Source organism: Salmo trutta, chromosome 36 (assembly GCF_901001165.1).
Source record: "Salmo trutta chromosome 36, fSalTru1.1, whole genome shotgun sequence".
Classification (NCBI taxonomy): domain Eukaryota; kingdom Metazoa; phylum Chordata; class Actinopteri; order Salmoniformes; family Salmonidae; genus Salmo; species Salmo trutta.
In genome coordinates this window covers 15,580,147-15,596,837 of record NC_042992.1, presented here as the reverse complement: position 1 = coordinate 15,596,837, position 16,691 = coordinate 15,580,147, and the positions used below count along the sequence as shown (strand labels likewise).

General features: G+C 44.3%; 1 protein-coding gene across 2 annotated transcripts in view; it reads right to left on the bottom strand.

Moving 5' to 3' along the window:
- Positions 1–16,691, bottom strand: part of LOC115175528 (calcitonin gene-related peptide type 1 receptor) — a 121,195-nt gene that overhangs the window by 61,185 nt on the left and 43,319 nt on the right. For both annotated transcript variants that reach the window (XM_029734817.1, XM_029734818.1), the window contains exon 2: positions 995–1,060. In XM_029734817.1, coding sequence (XP_029590677.1) covers positions 995–1,039 — 45 coding nt within the window. In that variant the 5' untranslated portion in view covers positions 1,040–1,060. The remainder of the gene's footprint in view (positions 1–994; positions 1,061–16,691) is intronic.

Genomic DNA, 16,691 nt, shown 5'->3' with positions numbered 1-16,691 from the left:
GTCAATACGGAACATTTCAAGAACTTTGAAGGTTTCTTCAAGTACAGTCAAAAAAAACATCAAGCGCTATGATGAAACTTGCTCTCATGAGGACCGCCACAGGAAAGGAAGACCCAGAGTTACCTCTGCTGCAGAGGATAAGTTCATTAGAGTTACCAGTCTCAGAAATTGCAGGCCAAATAAATGCTTCACAGAGTTCAAGTAACAGACACATCTCAACATCAACCGTTCAGAGGAGACTGCGTGAATCAGGCCTTCATGGTCGAATTGCTGCAAAGAAACTACTACTAAAGGACACCAATAAGAAGAAGAGACTTGCTTGGGCCAAGAAACACGAGCAATGGACATTACACCGGTGGAAATTTGTCCTTTGGTCTGATGAGTCCAAATTGAAGATTTTTGGTTCCAACCACTGTCTTTGTGAGACAGAGTAGGTGAGCGGATAATTTTCGCATGTGTGGTTCCCACCATGAAGCATGAAAGAGGAGGAGGTGTGACGGTGTGGGGGTGCTTTGCACTGTCAGTGATTTATTTAGAATTCAAGGCACACTTAACCAGCATGGCTATCACAGCATTCTGCAGCGATACGCCATCCTACCTGGTTTGCACTTAGTGGGACTGTCATTTGTTTTTCAACAGGACAATGACCCAAAACACTTCCAGGCTGTGTAAGGGCTATTTGACCAAGAAGGAGAGTGATGGAGTGCTGCATCAGATGACCTGGCCTCCACAATCACCCAACCTCAACCCAATTGAGATGGTTTGGGATTAGTTGGACCGCAGAGTGAAGGAAAAGTGGCCAACAAGTTCTCAGCATATGTGGGAACTCCTTCAAGACTGTTGGAAAAGCATTCCAGGTGAAGCTGGTTGAGAGAATGCCAAGAATGTCTTCACTATTATTCTACAATGTAGAAAATAGTAAAAATAAAGAAAAACCCTTGAATGAGTAGGTGTGTCCAAAGTTTTGTTAATGAGAAGCTGAAGATGTACTCACCACCATGAAAGATATCAAAAGCCAGTAGGAGCTTTTTAACCCCATACTGTCTGGTCCCAGCCAAGTCTGTGGAGACAGAAGAGAAGGGAAAATTAGTTTTTCTAGCGGAAAATTGGATTAACAAACTGAACCAGGTTGTAGTTTTGAATCACGATTAGGCAGCCCTGAGGGTGGAGAACAGCACAACATTCTTTACTCTTGAATACTAATATACTGCAACAGTGGTTCCCATATTTACTGTTATGGGGCAATTCAAGTTTTTCTGTCCCGAGGTGTGTGTGTGTGTGTGTGTGTGTGTGTTCATGAAGAGTGGGGGGAAAAAAGTATTTGATCCCCTGCTGATTTTGTACGTTTGCCCACTTACAAAGAAATGATCAGTCTATAATTTTAATAGTAGGTTTATTTGAACAGTGAGAGACAGAATAACAACAAAAAAATCCAGAAAAATGCATGTCAAAAATGTTGTAAATTGATTTGCATTTTAATGAGGGAAATAAGTATTTGACCCCTCTGCAAAACATGACTTAGTACTTGGTGGCAAAACCCTTGTTGGCAATCACAGAGGTCAGACGTTTCTTGTAGTTGGCCACCAGGTTCGCACACATCTCAGGAGGGATTTTGTCCCACTCCTCTTTGCAGATCTTCTCCAAGTCATTAAGGTTTCGAGGCTGACGTTTGGCAACTCGAACCTTCAGCTCCCTCCACAGATTTTCTATGGGATTAAGGTCTGGAGACTGGCTAGGCCACTCCAGGACCTTAATGTGCTTCTTCTTGAGCCACTCCTTTGTTGCCTTGGCCGTGTGTTTTGGGTCATTGTCATGCTGGAATACCCATTCAGGAGGTTCTCACCCAAGATTTGACGGTACATTGCCCCGTCCATCGTCCCTTTGATGCGGTGAAGTTGTCCTGTCCCCTTAGCAGAAAAACACCCACAAAGCATAATGTTTCCACCTCCATGTTTGATGGTGGAGATGGTGTTCTTGGAGTCATAGGCAGCATTCCTCCTCCTCCAAACACGGCGAGTTGAGTTGATGCCAAAGAGCTCCATTTTGCTCTCATCTGACCACAACACTTTCACCAGTTGTCCTCTGAGTCATTCAGATGTTCATTGGCAAACTTCAGATGGGCATGTATATGTATTCTTGAGCAGGGGGACCTTGCGGGCGCTGCAGGATTTCAGTCCTTCACGGCATAGTGTGTTACCAATTGTTTTCTTGGTGACTATGGTCCCAGCTGCGTTGAGATCATTAACAAGATCCTCCCGTGTTGTTCTGGGCTTTCCTCACCGTTCTCATGATCATTGCAACTCCACGAGGTGAGATCTTGCATGGAGCCCCAGGCTGAGGGATATTGACAGTTCTTTTGTGTTTGTTCCATTTGCGAATAATCGCACCAACTGTTGTCACCTTTTCACCAAGCTGCTTGGCGATGGTCTTGTAGCCCATTCCAGCCTTGTCTACAATCTTGTCCCTGACATCCTTGGAGAGCTCTTTGCTCTTGGCCATGGTGGAGAGTTTGGAATCTGATTGATTGATTGCTTCTGTGGACAGGTGTCTTTTTTACAGGTAACAAGCTGCGGTTAGGAGCACTCCCTTTAACAGTGTGCTCCTAATCTCAGCTCGTTACCTGTATAAATGACACCTGGGAGCCATAAATCTTTCTGATGGAGAGGGGGTCAAATACTTATTTCCCTCATTAAAATGCAAATCAATTTATAACATTTCTGACATGCATTTTTCTGGATATTTTTGTTGTTATTCTGTCTCTCACTGTTCAAATAAACCTAACATTAAAATTATAGACTGATCCTTTCTTTGTCAGTGGGCAAACATACAAAATCAGCAGGGGATCAAATACTTTTTTCCCCCACTGTATGTGACTGACAAAAAAAGTTAATGATAGTTCAATAAGAGATGGAGAGAGAGAGGAGGAAAACTAGAGCGAGAGAGAGAGGAGGAAAACTAGAGCGAGAGAGAGAGGAGGAAAACTACAGCGAGAGAGAGAGGAGGAAAACTACAGCAAGAGAGAGAGGAGGAAAACTAGAGCGAGAGAGAGAGGAGGAAAACTACAGCGAGAGAGAGAGGAGGAAAACTAGAGCGAGAGAGAGAGGAGAAAAACTACAGTGAGAGAGAGAGGAGGAAAACTACAGCGAGAGAGAGAGGAGGAAAACTAGAGCGAGAGAGAGAGGAGGAAAACTACAGCGAGAGAGAGAGGAGGAAAACTACAGCGAGAGAGAGAGGAAAACTACAGCGAGAGAGAGAGGAGGAAAACTACAGCGAGAGAGAGAGAAGGAAAACTACAGCGAGAGAGAGAGGAGGAAAACTACAGCGAGAGAGAGAGGAGGAAAACTACAGTGTGTGAGAGAGAGGAGGAAAACTACAGTGTGAGAGAGAGAGGAGGAAAACTACAGTGAGAGAGAGAGAGGAGGAAAACTACAGCGAGAGAGAGAGAAAGACAACTACAGCGAGAGAGAGAGGAGGAAAACTACAGCGAGAGAGAGAGGAAGACAACTACAGCGAGAGAGAGAGGAGGAAAACTAGAGTGAGAGGAGAGGAGGAAAACTACAGCGAGAGAGAGAGGAGGAAAACTACAGCGAGAGAGAGAGGAAGACAACTACAGCGAGAGAGAGAGGAGGAAAACTACAGCGAGAGAGAGAGGAGGAAAACTACAGTGTGAGAGAGAGAGGAGGAAAACTACAGTGTGAGAGAGAGAGGAGGAAAACTACAGTGTGAGAGAGGAGGAAAACTACAGCGAGAGAGAGAGGAGGAAAACTACAGTGAAAACTACAGTTCAGCAAGAGAGAGACGGACTCAAGGGAGAGCTGGCTGATCTAACAAAGGAGGTGAGAGAGCTCCAAAAAGACAGGCAGAACAGTAATAACGATCTGACCTCACTAAGAGAGGAGCTGCAGGAGAGAAAGAGAACAGAGGACAGGCTGCAGGAGAGAAAGAGAACAGAGGACAGGCTGCAGGAGAGAAAGAGAACAGAGGACAGGCTGCAGGAGAGACAGAGGACAGGCTGCAGGAGAGAAAGAGAACAGAGGACAGGCTGCAGGAGAGAAAGAGAACAGAGGACAGGCTGCAGGAGAGAAAGAGAACAGAGGACTCTATGACCTGCCCTCACACAGCAGAGGAGCCCAGCTCAACCAGCCAGGCTTCCCCAGCCCTGCCTGCTGCACCCCTCCTCCCCAACCCACAGAACAGCCTCCCACTGACAGCGGCACCGGCACAGACCAGCCACACTCCAGCTCCAACACCCACCAGCCCCCACTCTACCCCCTCCAGTCCAGAAGAAACACTGGCTGACATCAAATGGGATGTTTGTTCAGGAGAAGACACTTTTCCCTCGACACAAAAGGAGAAAGGTGTGGTGCCCAACAACGCAGAGTGCCATGGAGCTGCTTGAAAAGGCCCAGCTCGGGTCGCCAAGCCACATAATCAAACACACCGGAAGCAACGACCTGCGTGCTCAGCAGGAGAGGGTGGCGACTTCACTACGGGGAGTGATTGAGAAGGCCTCCGCAATCTTCCCCAACTCAAGAATCGTGGTGTCAACCCTTCTACATAGGAAGACTTCCACCCTGCCACAATCCAAAGAATAAACGCCAGCCTCTCCCGGGACTGTGCCCTGCGATCCAATGTACACCTGGCCCACCATCCCACCCTCCATCTGGACTGTCTCTATGACCATGTTCACCTGTACAGGGAGACAGTCCCCATCCTTGCCAAGACTCTCAAGGATGTCGCTTTAAACCGCAGCCCGACCTCTCCACCCAGAAACAACGGAGCAATCTCCACCCCGCCGAGATCACCGAGACAGCACCCCGGACCAGCCCCCTGGACCCCCCAGCCACGACCACATTACCACCCACCTCAATGCCCACCACAGCCAGCGCAGCACAGACCAACCCAGCCCAGCTTCAGAGCCACCCAGACGAGGCCTCCCACCCCCCTGCCCACCACCGCAGACCCACACTTGGAGGAGCCACAGCCCAGCAGGCAGAGCTACGCACAGGCTGTGAGAGGAGAAACTGGCCCAGCCCCCACCAACCAAATGAGTGACATTAAACAAATGCTGAGTCTACTATGCTCACATGTGATAGGCCGAGGGTCATGGTAAGATGAGCACAACAACTCCACCATCCTCACACTACATCCACCCAAGTGGCATGACACAAATGCTATCTTAAATGATAAACACATCACATTTGCATAATAAGAGTTTTCTTTAATTGAAAAAATATATTTTAATAGTTCTTGTTGGATTGTGAGTGTTTGTCTCTTTTTGAAGGTAAAGAAGAAAAAAAAGTTATGAAATGTTTTTACGTTGCATGTTGGAATTTACAAGGATTGAAGTCCTCTGCTTTTGGGCTAAAGAGCAGAAACCCAGACTTCCTGAAAGAAATTGATGATGTTGATATTGTAGGAAACATGGTGCAGAGGTGATGTTTCTACTGGCTGTCCACTAGGTTTTAGGGAGATAATCCTACCATCCACCAAATTAAAAGGAATCAGACAGGGCAGAGACTCAGGACAGGGCAGAGACTCAGGACAGGGCAGAGACTCAGGACAGGGCAGAGACTCAGGGCAGGGCAGAGACTCAGGACAGGGCAGAGACTCAGGGCAGGGCAGAGACTCAGGACAGGGCAGAGACTCAGGACAGGGCAGAGACTCAGGGCAGGGCAGAGACTCAGGACAGGGCAGAGACTCAGGACAGGGCAGAGACTCAGGACAGGGCAGAGACTCAGGGCAGGGCAGAGACTCAGGACAGGGCAGAGACTCAGGGGGAATGCTAATATGGTATAAATCTGAACTAATTAATTCAATCGAATTGATCAAAACAGGAGAATTCTTTATCTGGTTAAAAATCAACAAGGAGGCTATCTTGACAGATAAAAACGTCTTCCTCTGTGCCACATACATTCCCCCCTCAGAGTCACCCTACTTCAATGAAGAGAGTTTCTCCATTCTAGAGGGGGAGATTAGTCACTTTCAGGCTCAAGGCAACATACTGGTCTGTGGAGACCTGAATGCTAGAACAGCAGACAAATTAGCCTCCTTGGCTAATCTAAAGAAGCATAAGAGCAAACCAGAAAATAAAAAATTATTGCATAAATCTAAGAAAGTCATTGAGAAATATATCTAATCAAAACACAGAGAACCAGACAACAAAAATATACGCCTTCAATATGGGGAAACACTGAAGCAATACAAATACACCCTAAGAACAATAAAGGAAAAGCACATTAGAAAACAGCTGGATGTAATTGAGGAATCCATAGATTCAAACCACTTCTGGGAGAATTGGAATAAATTAAACAAACCTCATCAGGAGGAATTGGCTATCCAAAATGGGGATATGTGGAGAAATCACTTTGCAAACCTCTACAGCAATATAACAAAGAACCCAGAACAAAAAGATATACAAGAAAAATTACAAATCCTTGAATCAGAAGTCAAAGACTATCAGAATCCTGTGGATACCCCAATTACAGACGAAGAATTATTGGAAAAACTACGCACTCTCCAACCCAAAAAGGCCTGTGGTGCTGATGGTATTTTAAATGAAATGATCAAATATACAGACCACAAATTCAAATTGGCTATACTCAAACTCTTCAACATTATCCTCACTGCAGGTATTTTCCCCGATATTTGGAACCAGGGATTGATCACACCAATCTATAAAAATGGAGACAAATTTGACCCAAATAATTACAGAGGAATTTGCGTTATCAGCAACTTAGAGAAAATTCTCTGCAGTATTATAAATAGCAGACTACACCATTTCCTTGACGAACACAACGTCCTGAGCAGAAGCCTGGTTGGATTTCCAAAAAATTATCGTACAACAGAGCACATTTACACCCTCCACACTCTAATTGGCAAACAAGTAAACCAAAACAAAGGCAAAATCTACTCGTGTTTTGTAGATTTCAAGAAAGCATTTGATTCAATTTGGCACGAAGGTCTTTTTTATAAACTAATAGAAAGTGGTATTGGAGGGAAAACATATGATGTTATTAAATCAATGTACACTAAAAACAAATGTGTGGTTAAAATTGGCAACAAGCAAACAGACTTCTTCTCTCAGGGACGGGGAGTGAAACAGGGCTGCCCAATAAGTCCAACATTATTTAACATCTACATTAATGAATTGGCAAAAACATTAGAAGAATCGGAAGCACCTGGTATCACCCTACACAACACTGAAATCAAGTGTCTGCTGTACGCAGATGACCTGGTGCTGCTATCTCCCACTAAAGAGGGGTTACAGCAGCACCTAGATCGTCTTCACAGGTTCTGTCAGACCTGGGCTCTTACCGTTAACCTAAAAAAAACAAATATAATGATATTCCAAAAAAGGTCCGGAAATCAGGATGACAAATATAAATTCTATTTGGACACAGTTCTATTACAACACACCAAAAACTACACATATCTAGGACTAAATATCAGCAGCACAGTAGGCTTTCACATGGCTGTGAATGAGCTGAGAGACAAAGCAAGAAGAGCATTCTATGCCATTAAAAGGAACATTAAAATCGAAATTCCAATTAGAATCTGGCTCAAAATTTTCCAATCGGTTATAGAACCAATTGCTCTATATGGCAGTGAAGCATGAGGTCCACTCTCTAATAATGAATTCACCAAATGGGACAAACATCAAATTGAAATACTGCATGCAGAGTTTTGCAAGACTGTATTGCAAGTGCAAAGAAAAACTCCAAATAACGCATGTAGAGCAGAATTGGGCCAATACCCCCTTCTCATTCGAATAGAAAAAAGAGCCATCAAATTTTACAACCATCTAAAAACAAGTGACCCCAAAACATTCCATCACACAGCTCTACAATGTCAAGAGATGAAACCAGAGAAGAGTCCCCTCAGCCAGCTGGTTCTAAGGCTCAGTTCACAAACCCAAACCAACCCCATAGAGCCTCAGGACAGCACTCAGAAAATCTGGCCCAACCAAATAATCACAAATGAAAAATATATCACATATTGGAAAGACACCACAAAAAATCGAACTAAACCTCAATGCTATTTGGCTCTAAACAGACAGTACATGGTGGCAGACTATCTGACCACTGTGTGTCACGTCCTGACCATAGAAAGAGGTTATTTTCTATAGTAGAGTAGGTCAGGGCGTGACAGGGTTTTTTCCTATGTTTTCTTTTTCTATGTTGTCAGGTTCTAGTTTTGTATTTCTATGTTCGGTTTTGTTTGGGATCATCTCCAATTAGAGGCAGCTGGTCCTCGTTGTCTCTAATTGGAGATCATACTTAAGTAGGGGTTTGTTCCACCTGGGTTTGTGGGAGATTGTTTTTGAGTAGTGTATGTTTCACCTCTGCGTCACGGATTGTTGTTTTGTTCTTTAGTTTATGTTTATGTATTGCATAGTTTCACAGTGTAAATAAAATGTGGAACGACACACACGCTACACTTTGGTCCGCTTCTCCTTACGACAACCGTGACACTGTGACTGATAGAAAACTGAGGAAAACATTGACTAGGTACAGACTCAGTGAGCACAGTCTGGCTATAGAGACTGGTCGTCACAGACAAACCTGGCTGCCCAGAGAGGACAGGCTGTGCTCACTCTGCTCCAGGGGAAAGGTAGAGACTGAGCTGCATTTCCTATTACACTGTGACAAATACTCTGACCTAAGAGAATATTTCTTTCCCAAAATTATAATTCAATACAAAGAATTTGAAACTATAAAAGATGAAGAAAAAATCTAATATTTATTGGGTGAAAAGCCAAAATGTGTAATTTTGGCAGCCAAATATGGGTCCTCCTGTCACGTCCTGACCATAGTAAGAGGTTATTTTCTATGGTAGAGTAGGTCAGGGCGTGACAGGGGGTGTTTTGTGTTTTTCTATGTTTTGTATTTCTATGTTTAAGTTCTAGTTTTTCTATTTCTATGTTTTTTTGGGGGGGGTTGATCTCCAATTTGAGGCAGCTGGTCCTCGTTGTCTCTAATTGGAGATCATATTTAAGAAGGGGTTTTTCTTCCTGGGTTTTGTGGGTTATTATATTTTGAGTAGTGTTTGTTTCTCTCTGCGTCACGGTTTGTTGTTTTGTCATTTTCAGTTATTTGTGTATTGCAAAGTTTCATGGATTAAATAAAATGTGGAACTACAACCACGCTGCACTTTGGTCCGCTCCTTTCGACAGCCGTGACACCTCCTGCCACAACCTGAGGGACAGCCAGTGAAAAGTGCAATGTAATGTGGATAATATTTCCCCATCTTGTTTTGTTTTGTCTTTCATACCATGTCATGTGTCTTCTCAGTCATGTTGAAAGTGGTCTACTACCATTGCTTTAATGTATTGTTGTTCTGATTAATATTGTTGTTGTAGTTGTTGTTAATGGTAATCCCATGTCCACTACTACTATTATTATTGCTGTTGGTCCCACCATTTATTTATATTTAAATATTTTTTTTTTATTTTTCTATATATATACTTTGACAATGTAGGTAATAATTAACTTACCATGTCAATAAAGTCAATTGAATTGAATTGAATTGAGAGGAGGAAAACTAGAGCGAGAGAGAGAGGAGGAAAACTACAGTGAGAGAGAGAGGAGGAAAACTACAGTGTGAGAGAGAGAGGAGGAAAACTGCAGCGAGAGAGAGAGGAGGAAAACTACAGCGAGAGAGAGAGGAGGAAAACTACAGTGAGAGAGAGAGAGGAGGAAAAGTAGAGCGAGAGAGAGAGGAGGAAAACTGCAGCGAGAGAGAGAGGAGGAAAACTGCAGCGAGAGAGAGGAGGAAAACTACAGTGAGAGAGAGAGAGGAGGAAAACTAGAGCGAGAGAGAGAGGAGGAAAACTGCAGCGAGAGAGAGAGGAGGAAAACTACAGCGAGAGAGAGAGGAGGAAAACTACAGTGAGAGAGAGAGAGGAGGAAAACTACAGCGAGAGAGAGAGGAGGAAAACTAGTGTGAGAGAGAGAGGAGGAAAACTACAGCGAGAGAGAGAGGAGGAAAACTACAGTGAGAGAGAGAGAGGAGGAAAACTGCAGTGTGAGAGAGGAGGAAAACTACAGCGAGAGAGAGAGAGGAGGAAAACTACAGTGTGAGAGAGAGAGGAGGAAAACTAGAGCGAGAGAGAGAGGAGGAAAACTACAGTGTGAGAGAGAGGAGGAAAACTACAGCGAGAGAGAGAGAGGAGGAAAACTGCAGTGTGAGAGAGGAGGAAAACTACAGCGAGAGAGAGAGAGGAGGAAAACTACAATGTGAGAGAGAGGAGGAAAACTACAGTGTGAGAGAGAGGAGGAAAACTAGAGTGAGAGAGAGAGAGGAGGAAAACTACAGCGAGAGAGAGAGGAGGAAAACTACAGTGTGAGAGAGAGGAGGAAAACTAGAGAGAGAGAGAGAGGAGGAAAACTACAGCGAGAGAGAGAGGAAGAAAACTACAGTGAGAGAGAGAGGAGGAAAACTACAGTGAGAGAGAGAGGAGGAAAACTACAGTGAGAGAGAGAGAGGAGGAAAACTACAGCGAGAGAGAGAGGAGGAAAACTAGAGTGTGAGAGAGAGAGGAGGAAAACTAGAGCGAGAGAGAGAGGAGGAAAACTGCAGCGAGAGAGAGAGGAGGAAAACTACAGCGAGAGAGAGAGGAGGAAAACTACAGTGAGAGAGAGAGAGGAGGAAAACTAGAGCGAGAGAGAGAGGAGGAAAACTGCAGCGAGAGAGAGAGGAGGAAAACTACAGCGAGAGAGAGAGGAGGAAAACTACAGTGAGAGAGAGAGAGGAGGAAAACTACAGTGTGAGAGAGAGAGGAGGAAAACTAGAGCGAGAGAGAGAGGAGGAAAACTGCAGCGAGAGAGAGAGGAGGAAAACTACAGCGAGAGAGAGAGGAGGAAAACTACAGTGAGAGAGAGAGGAGGAAAACTACAGCGAGAGAGAGAGGAGGAAAACTAGAGTGTGAGAGAGAGAGGAGGAAAACTACAGCGAGAGAGAGAGGAGGAAAACTACAGTGAGAGAGAGAGGAGGAAAACTACAGCGAGAGAGAGAGAGGAGGAAAACTGCAGTGTGAGAGAGGAAAACTACAGTGAGAGAGAGAGAGGAGGAAAACTAGAGCGAGAGAGAGAGAGGAGGAAAACTGCAGCGAGAGAGAGAGGAGGAAAACTACAGCGAGAGAGAGAGGAGGAAAACTACAGTGAGAGAGAGAGAGGAGGAAAACTACAGTGTGAGAGAGAGAGGAGGAAAACTAGAGCGAGAGAGAGAGGAGGAAAACTGCAGCGAGAGAGAGAGGAGGAAAACTACAGCGAGAGAGAGAGGAGGAAAACTACAGCGAGAGAGAGAGGAGGAAAACTACAGTGAGAGAGAGAGAGGAGGAAAACTACAGTGTGAGAGAGAGAGGAGGAAAACTAGAGCGAGAGAGAGAGGAGGAAAACTGCAGCGAGAGAGAGAGGAGGAAACTACAGCGAGAGAGAGAGGAGGAAAACTACAGTGAGAGAGAGAGAGGAGGAAAACTACAGCGAGAGAGAGAGGAGGAAAACTAGAGTGTGAGAGAGAGAGGAGGAAAACTACAGCGAGAGAGAGAGGAGGAAAACTACAGTGTGAGAGAGAGAGGAGGAAAACTGCAGCGAGAGAGAGAGGAGGAAAACTACAGCGAGAGAGAGAGGAGGAAAACTACAGTGAGAGAGAGAGAGGAGGAAAAGTAGAGCGAGAGAGAGAGGAGGAAAACTGCAGCGAGAGAGAGAGGAGGAAAACTGCAGCGAGAGAGAGGAGGAAAACTACAGTGAGAGAGAGAGAGGAGGAAAACTAGAGCGAGAGAGAGAGAGGAGGAAAACTACAGTGTGAGAGAGAGGAGGAAAACTACAGTGTGAGAGAGAGGAGGAAAACTAGAGTGAGAGAGAGAGAGGAGGAAAACTACAGCGAGAGAGAGAGGAGGAAAACTACAGTGTGAGAGAGAGGAGGAAAACTAGAGAGAGAGAGAGAGGAGGAAAACTACAGCGAGAGAGAGAGGAAGAAAACTACAGTGAGAGAGAGAGGAGGAAAACTACAGTGAGAGAGAGAGAGGAGGAAAACTACAGCGAGAGAGAGAGGAGGAAAACTAGAGTGTGAGAGAGAGAGGAGGAAAACTACAGTGAGAGAGAGAGGAGGAAAACTACAGTGAGAGAGAGAGGAGGAAAACTACAGTGTGAGAGAGAGAGGAGGAAAACTAGAGCGAGAGAGAGAGGAGGAAAACTGCAGCGAGAGAGAGAGGAGGAAAACTACAGCGAGAGAGAGAGGAGGAAAACTAGAGTGTGAGAGAGAGAGGAGGAAAACTACAGCGAGAGAGAGAGGAGGAAAACTACAGTGAGAGAGAGAGGAGGAAAACTACAGTGTGAGAGAGAGAGGAGGAAAACTAGAGCGAGAGAGAGAGGAGGAAAACTGCAGCGAGAGAGAGAGGAGGAAAACTACAGCGAGAGAGAGAGGAGGAAAACTACAGTGAGAGAGAGAGAGGAGGAAAACTAGAGCGAGAGAGAGAGGAGGAAAACTGCAGCGAGAGAGAGAGGAGGAAAACTACAGCGAGAGAGAGAGGAGGAAAACTACAGTGAGAGAGAGAGAGGAGGAAAACTACAGTGTGAGAGAGAGAGAGGAGGAAAACTAGAGCGAGAGAGAGAGGAGGAAAACTGCAGCGAGAGAGAGAGGAGGAAAACTACAGCGAGAGAGAGAGGAGGAAAACTACAGTGAGAGAGAGAGAGGAGGAAAACTACAGCGAGAGAGAGGAGGAAAACTAGAGTGTGAGAGAGAGAGGAGGAAAACTACAGCGAGAGAGAGAGGAGGAAAACTACAGTGAGAGAGAGAGGAGGAAAACTACAGCGAGAGAGAGAGAGGAGGAAAACTGCAGTGTGAGAGAGGAGGAAAACTACAGTGAGAGAGAGAGAGGAGGAAAACTAGAGCGAGAGAGAGAGGAGGAAAACTGCAGCGAGAGAGAGAGGAGGAAAACTACAGCGAGAGAGAGAGGAGGAAAACTACAGTGAGAGAGAGAGAGGAGGAAAACTACAGTGTGAGAGAGAGAGGAGGAAAACTAGAGCGAGAGAGAGAGGAGGAAAACTGCAGCGAGAGAGAGAGGAGGAAAACTACAGCGAGAGAGAAAGGAGGAAAACTACAGTGAGAGAGAGAGGAGGAAAACTACAGCGAGAGAGAGAGGAGGAAAACTAGAGTGTGAGAGAGAGAGGAGGAAAACTACAGCGAGAGAGAGAGGAGGAAAACTACAGTGAGAGAGAGAGGAGGAAAACTACAGCGAGAGAGAGAGTGGTGGAAAACTGCAGTGTGAGAGAGGAGGAAAACTACAGCGAGAGAGAGAGAGGAGGAAAACTACAGTGTGAGAGAGAGGAGGAAAACTACAGTGTGAGAGAGAGGAGGAAAACTAGAGTGAGAGAGAGAGAGGAGGAAAACTACAGCAAGAGAGAGAGGAGGAAAACTACAGTGTGAGAGAGAGGAGGAAAACTAGAGTGAGAGAGAGAGAGGAGGAAAACTACAGCGAGAGAGAGAGGAGGAAAACTACAGTGAGAGAGAGAGGAGGAAAACTACAGTGAGAGAGAGAGAGGAGGAAAACTACAGCGAGAGAGAGAGGAGGAAAACTAGAGTGTGAGAGAGAGAGGAGGAAAACTACAGCGAGAGAGAGAGAGGAGGAAAACTACAGTGAGAGAGAGAGAGGAGGAAAACTAGAGCGAGAGAGAGAGGAGGAAAACTGCAGCGAGAGAGAGAGGAGGAAAACTACAGCGAGAGAGAGAGGAGGAAACTACAGTGAGAGAGAGAGAGGAGGAAAACTACAGCGAGAGAGAGAGGAGGAAAACTAGAGTGTGAGAGAGAGAGGAGGAAAACTACAGCGAGAGAGAGAGGAGGAAAACTACAGTGAGAGAGAGAGGAGGAAAACTACAGCGAGAGAGAGAGAGGAGGAAAACTGCAGTGTGAGAGAGGAGGAAAACTACAGTGAGAGAGAGAGAGGAGGAAAACTAGAGCGAGAGAGAGAGGAGGAAAACTGCAGCGAGAGAGAGAGGAGGAAAACTACAGTGAGAGAGAGAGAGGAGGAAAACTACAGTGTGAGAGAGAGAGGAGGAAAACTAGAGCGAGAGAGAGAGGAGGAAAACTGCAGCGAGAGAGAGAGGAGGAAAACTACAGTGAGAGAGAGAGGAGGAAAACTACAGTGAGAGAGAGAGAGGAGGAAAACTACAGTGAGAGAGAGAGGAGGAAAACTACAGTGTGAGAGAGAGGAGGAAAACTAGCGAGAGAGAGAGGAGGAAACTACAGTGAGAGAGAGAGGAGGAAAACTACAGCGAGAGAGAGAGAGGAGGAAAACTACAGCGAGAGAGAGAGAGAATGAGATCGATCGAGGCAGACAACACAAGAGGCAGACAAAAATAGTTAATGCTAGTTAACCATTGTATTGTCAACAGTAGTGCTTCTTTCTCAGGTTGAATGGCTGGACTGCCATGCCTGGGAGTTAGATTAGAATTTCCCTCAGGTCTGTTTGCATTGGCCCTGCAGATCCCCATTGTAAACCCATTACTATGCTGGGTTACGCCAATCAGTGCACTGCTGTTAGCTTTCCACACCTCACTGGGACTCCACAGCAGGTTCCACTGTCAGTTGATAGACATACATCAGTAAGCATGTCATTTTGACTGGCTTTGGAGGTTGGATGGGGGCTGGGGGAGTGTGTTCAGTCTAAGAGGAGAAAGGACTGGAGAGGTGATTAAGCACTTCATTAATGTTGCTGTGATTAAGCACTTAATTAATGTGTTACTTAAAAACCTATAGGCCCTATATGAACATTATTGATGTGACATCATAAACTCTGGCTTACTGGTGGCTAAGGAGCAGTGCAGGAAAGGAAATTATATTAGTGCAAGGGCATTCACTACCGTACACCCTGAAAGTACATCCTCAGAACAGGCATGGTCATCTGAACAGCTTGGAGTAGATGTTACCTGTAGGCACATATCTATGATCAGCATAACCTCCCGGAATCAGCAAAAAACAGTAAAACTGACCACAGATCAGTGCCTAGGTGGAACTCCTGCTGAGCACAGACAGTTAAAGACCCTGTTCGTCTCTGCATGCCAGCTCCATATCCTACCCCTGCCAGATGGCTGAGGGCAGTGCCACACAGAGAACAAGGCACTTATCTGCTGCTGGCATGGCTTTCCCACCCACCCGCCTGTCAAATGGTGCACAGAGAGAAATATGGGAATAGGTGGGTGTTACAGAAAAATGCCAGTGTACATTTCTGTGGCACCCAGACATGGGAAGGAAGGAAGAAGAGAAGGGTGGGGATTGTAATGCACTGTATGTGCTAGGTCTACCTTTTTACCTTGATCCTGATCCTGTCTTACTCAGGTGAGGCAGCATCCCTCGGGCTAGCAAGTGTCGGGTCTTTGTTCCAAAGGCACAGTGTTAATGACAAACTATTGTGGGCTCTAAATTCTATACAGGAACATCTCTGATATTGTTTATAAGCCATACATTATAATTCAAGACTTCAAGGGAACAGAGACAGTTATTGCTTAAAAAGCAAGTTTTTCATGTAATGGCCATTTTGGAGAACATTATGGATATTTGAACGTGACAATGTAGTGTTGCCTGTAATCTCGGTTAATCCAGAACTAAAGTCTCACCCATTGTTAAAATGCTATTTTAAATTGTGATTTGTCCAACGCACCGGAACTAGTGCTGCTCATGCATCCTATTGGGTCAGGATCTACGGAACCATTGAGGTTTACGCAATCTGGCCACATGACATTTTGTTGCCAGAAACAAAAACTTTGGGGACACATTGACCTGTGGAGAATTTAGAGAAAAACTGACCTTTGTTTAAGGACACAGTCCACAGATTATACCACAGGGAACAACCAGAGGGACTAGCCTTAAAAAGTTATGAAACTCTAACCAACAACTACATAAATCAAATGACAGCAGTGGAAGATAGATCGTAAATGGGTCCGAGCCTGAGAAACTATTAAGAAACCAGTAACCACCCATCAGGACACAAGCTGTTTGAATTCACACTCAGTCGTATTCATGCTCAGTTTGTTTTCTTGGTTCTTTGAGTGTCTCAAATAGCACCCTTTTCCCTATTTTAGCGCACTACCTGCCTCAGACAGCCCTCTAAGATGTGCAGCACATTAGGGAGAGAACTCTATTACAGAAATTGAGTTTCAACAAGATGAATGACAGCCTAGTCAACAGCAATACTGATATCTGTTGACTAAAATTGGACATAAGTGAATTGCAAACCATTATAGTCAACAGTGATCAAGTGTTTGGACAAAGACAGAATGAGAAACACTATAGGCTTTATGGATATAATGTAATATAATATAATAATATAATATAATAATATATAATAATATAATAATTTAATATTATAATATAAAAATATATAAAATATTAATATTATGAAGTAATATAATATAATAATATTATAATGTAATATAATGGTTTAATAATATAATAATATAATGTAATATCATATAATAATATATTAATATAATATAATAATATAATACTGTAATATAATACTATAATGTAATAATATCATATAATAATATCATATAATAGTACAATTTAATAATATAATACAATAATCATAATAATAATATGATATCATATAATAATATAGTATAATAATATCATATAAAAGTACATTATAATAATATAATAATATGAAATAATAATATAATGTAATATAATAA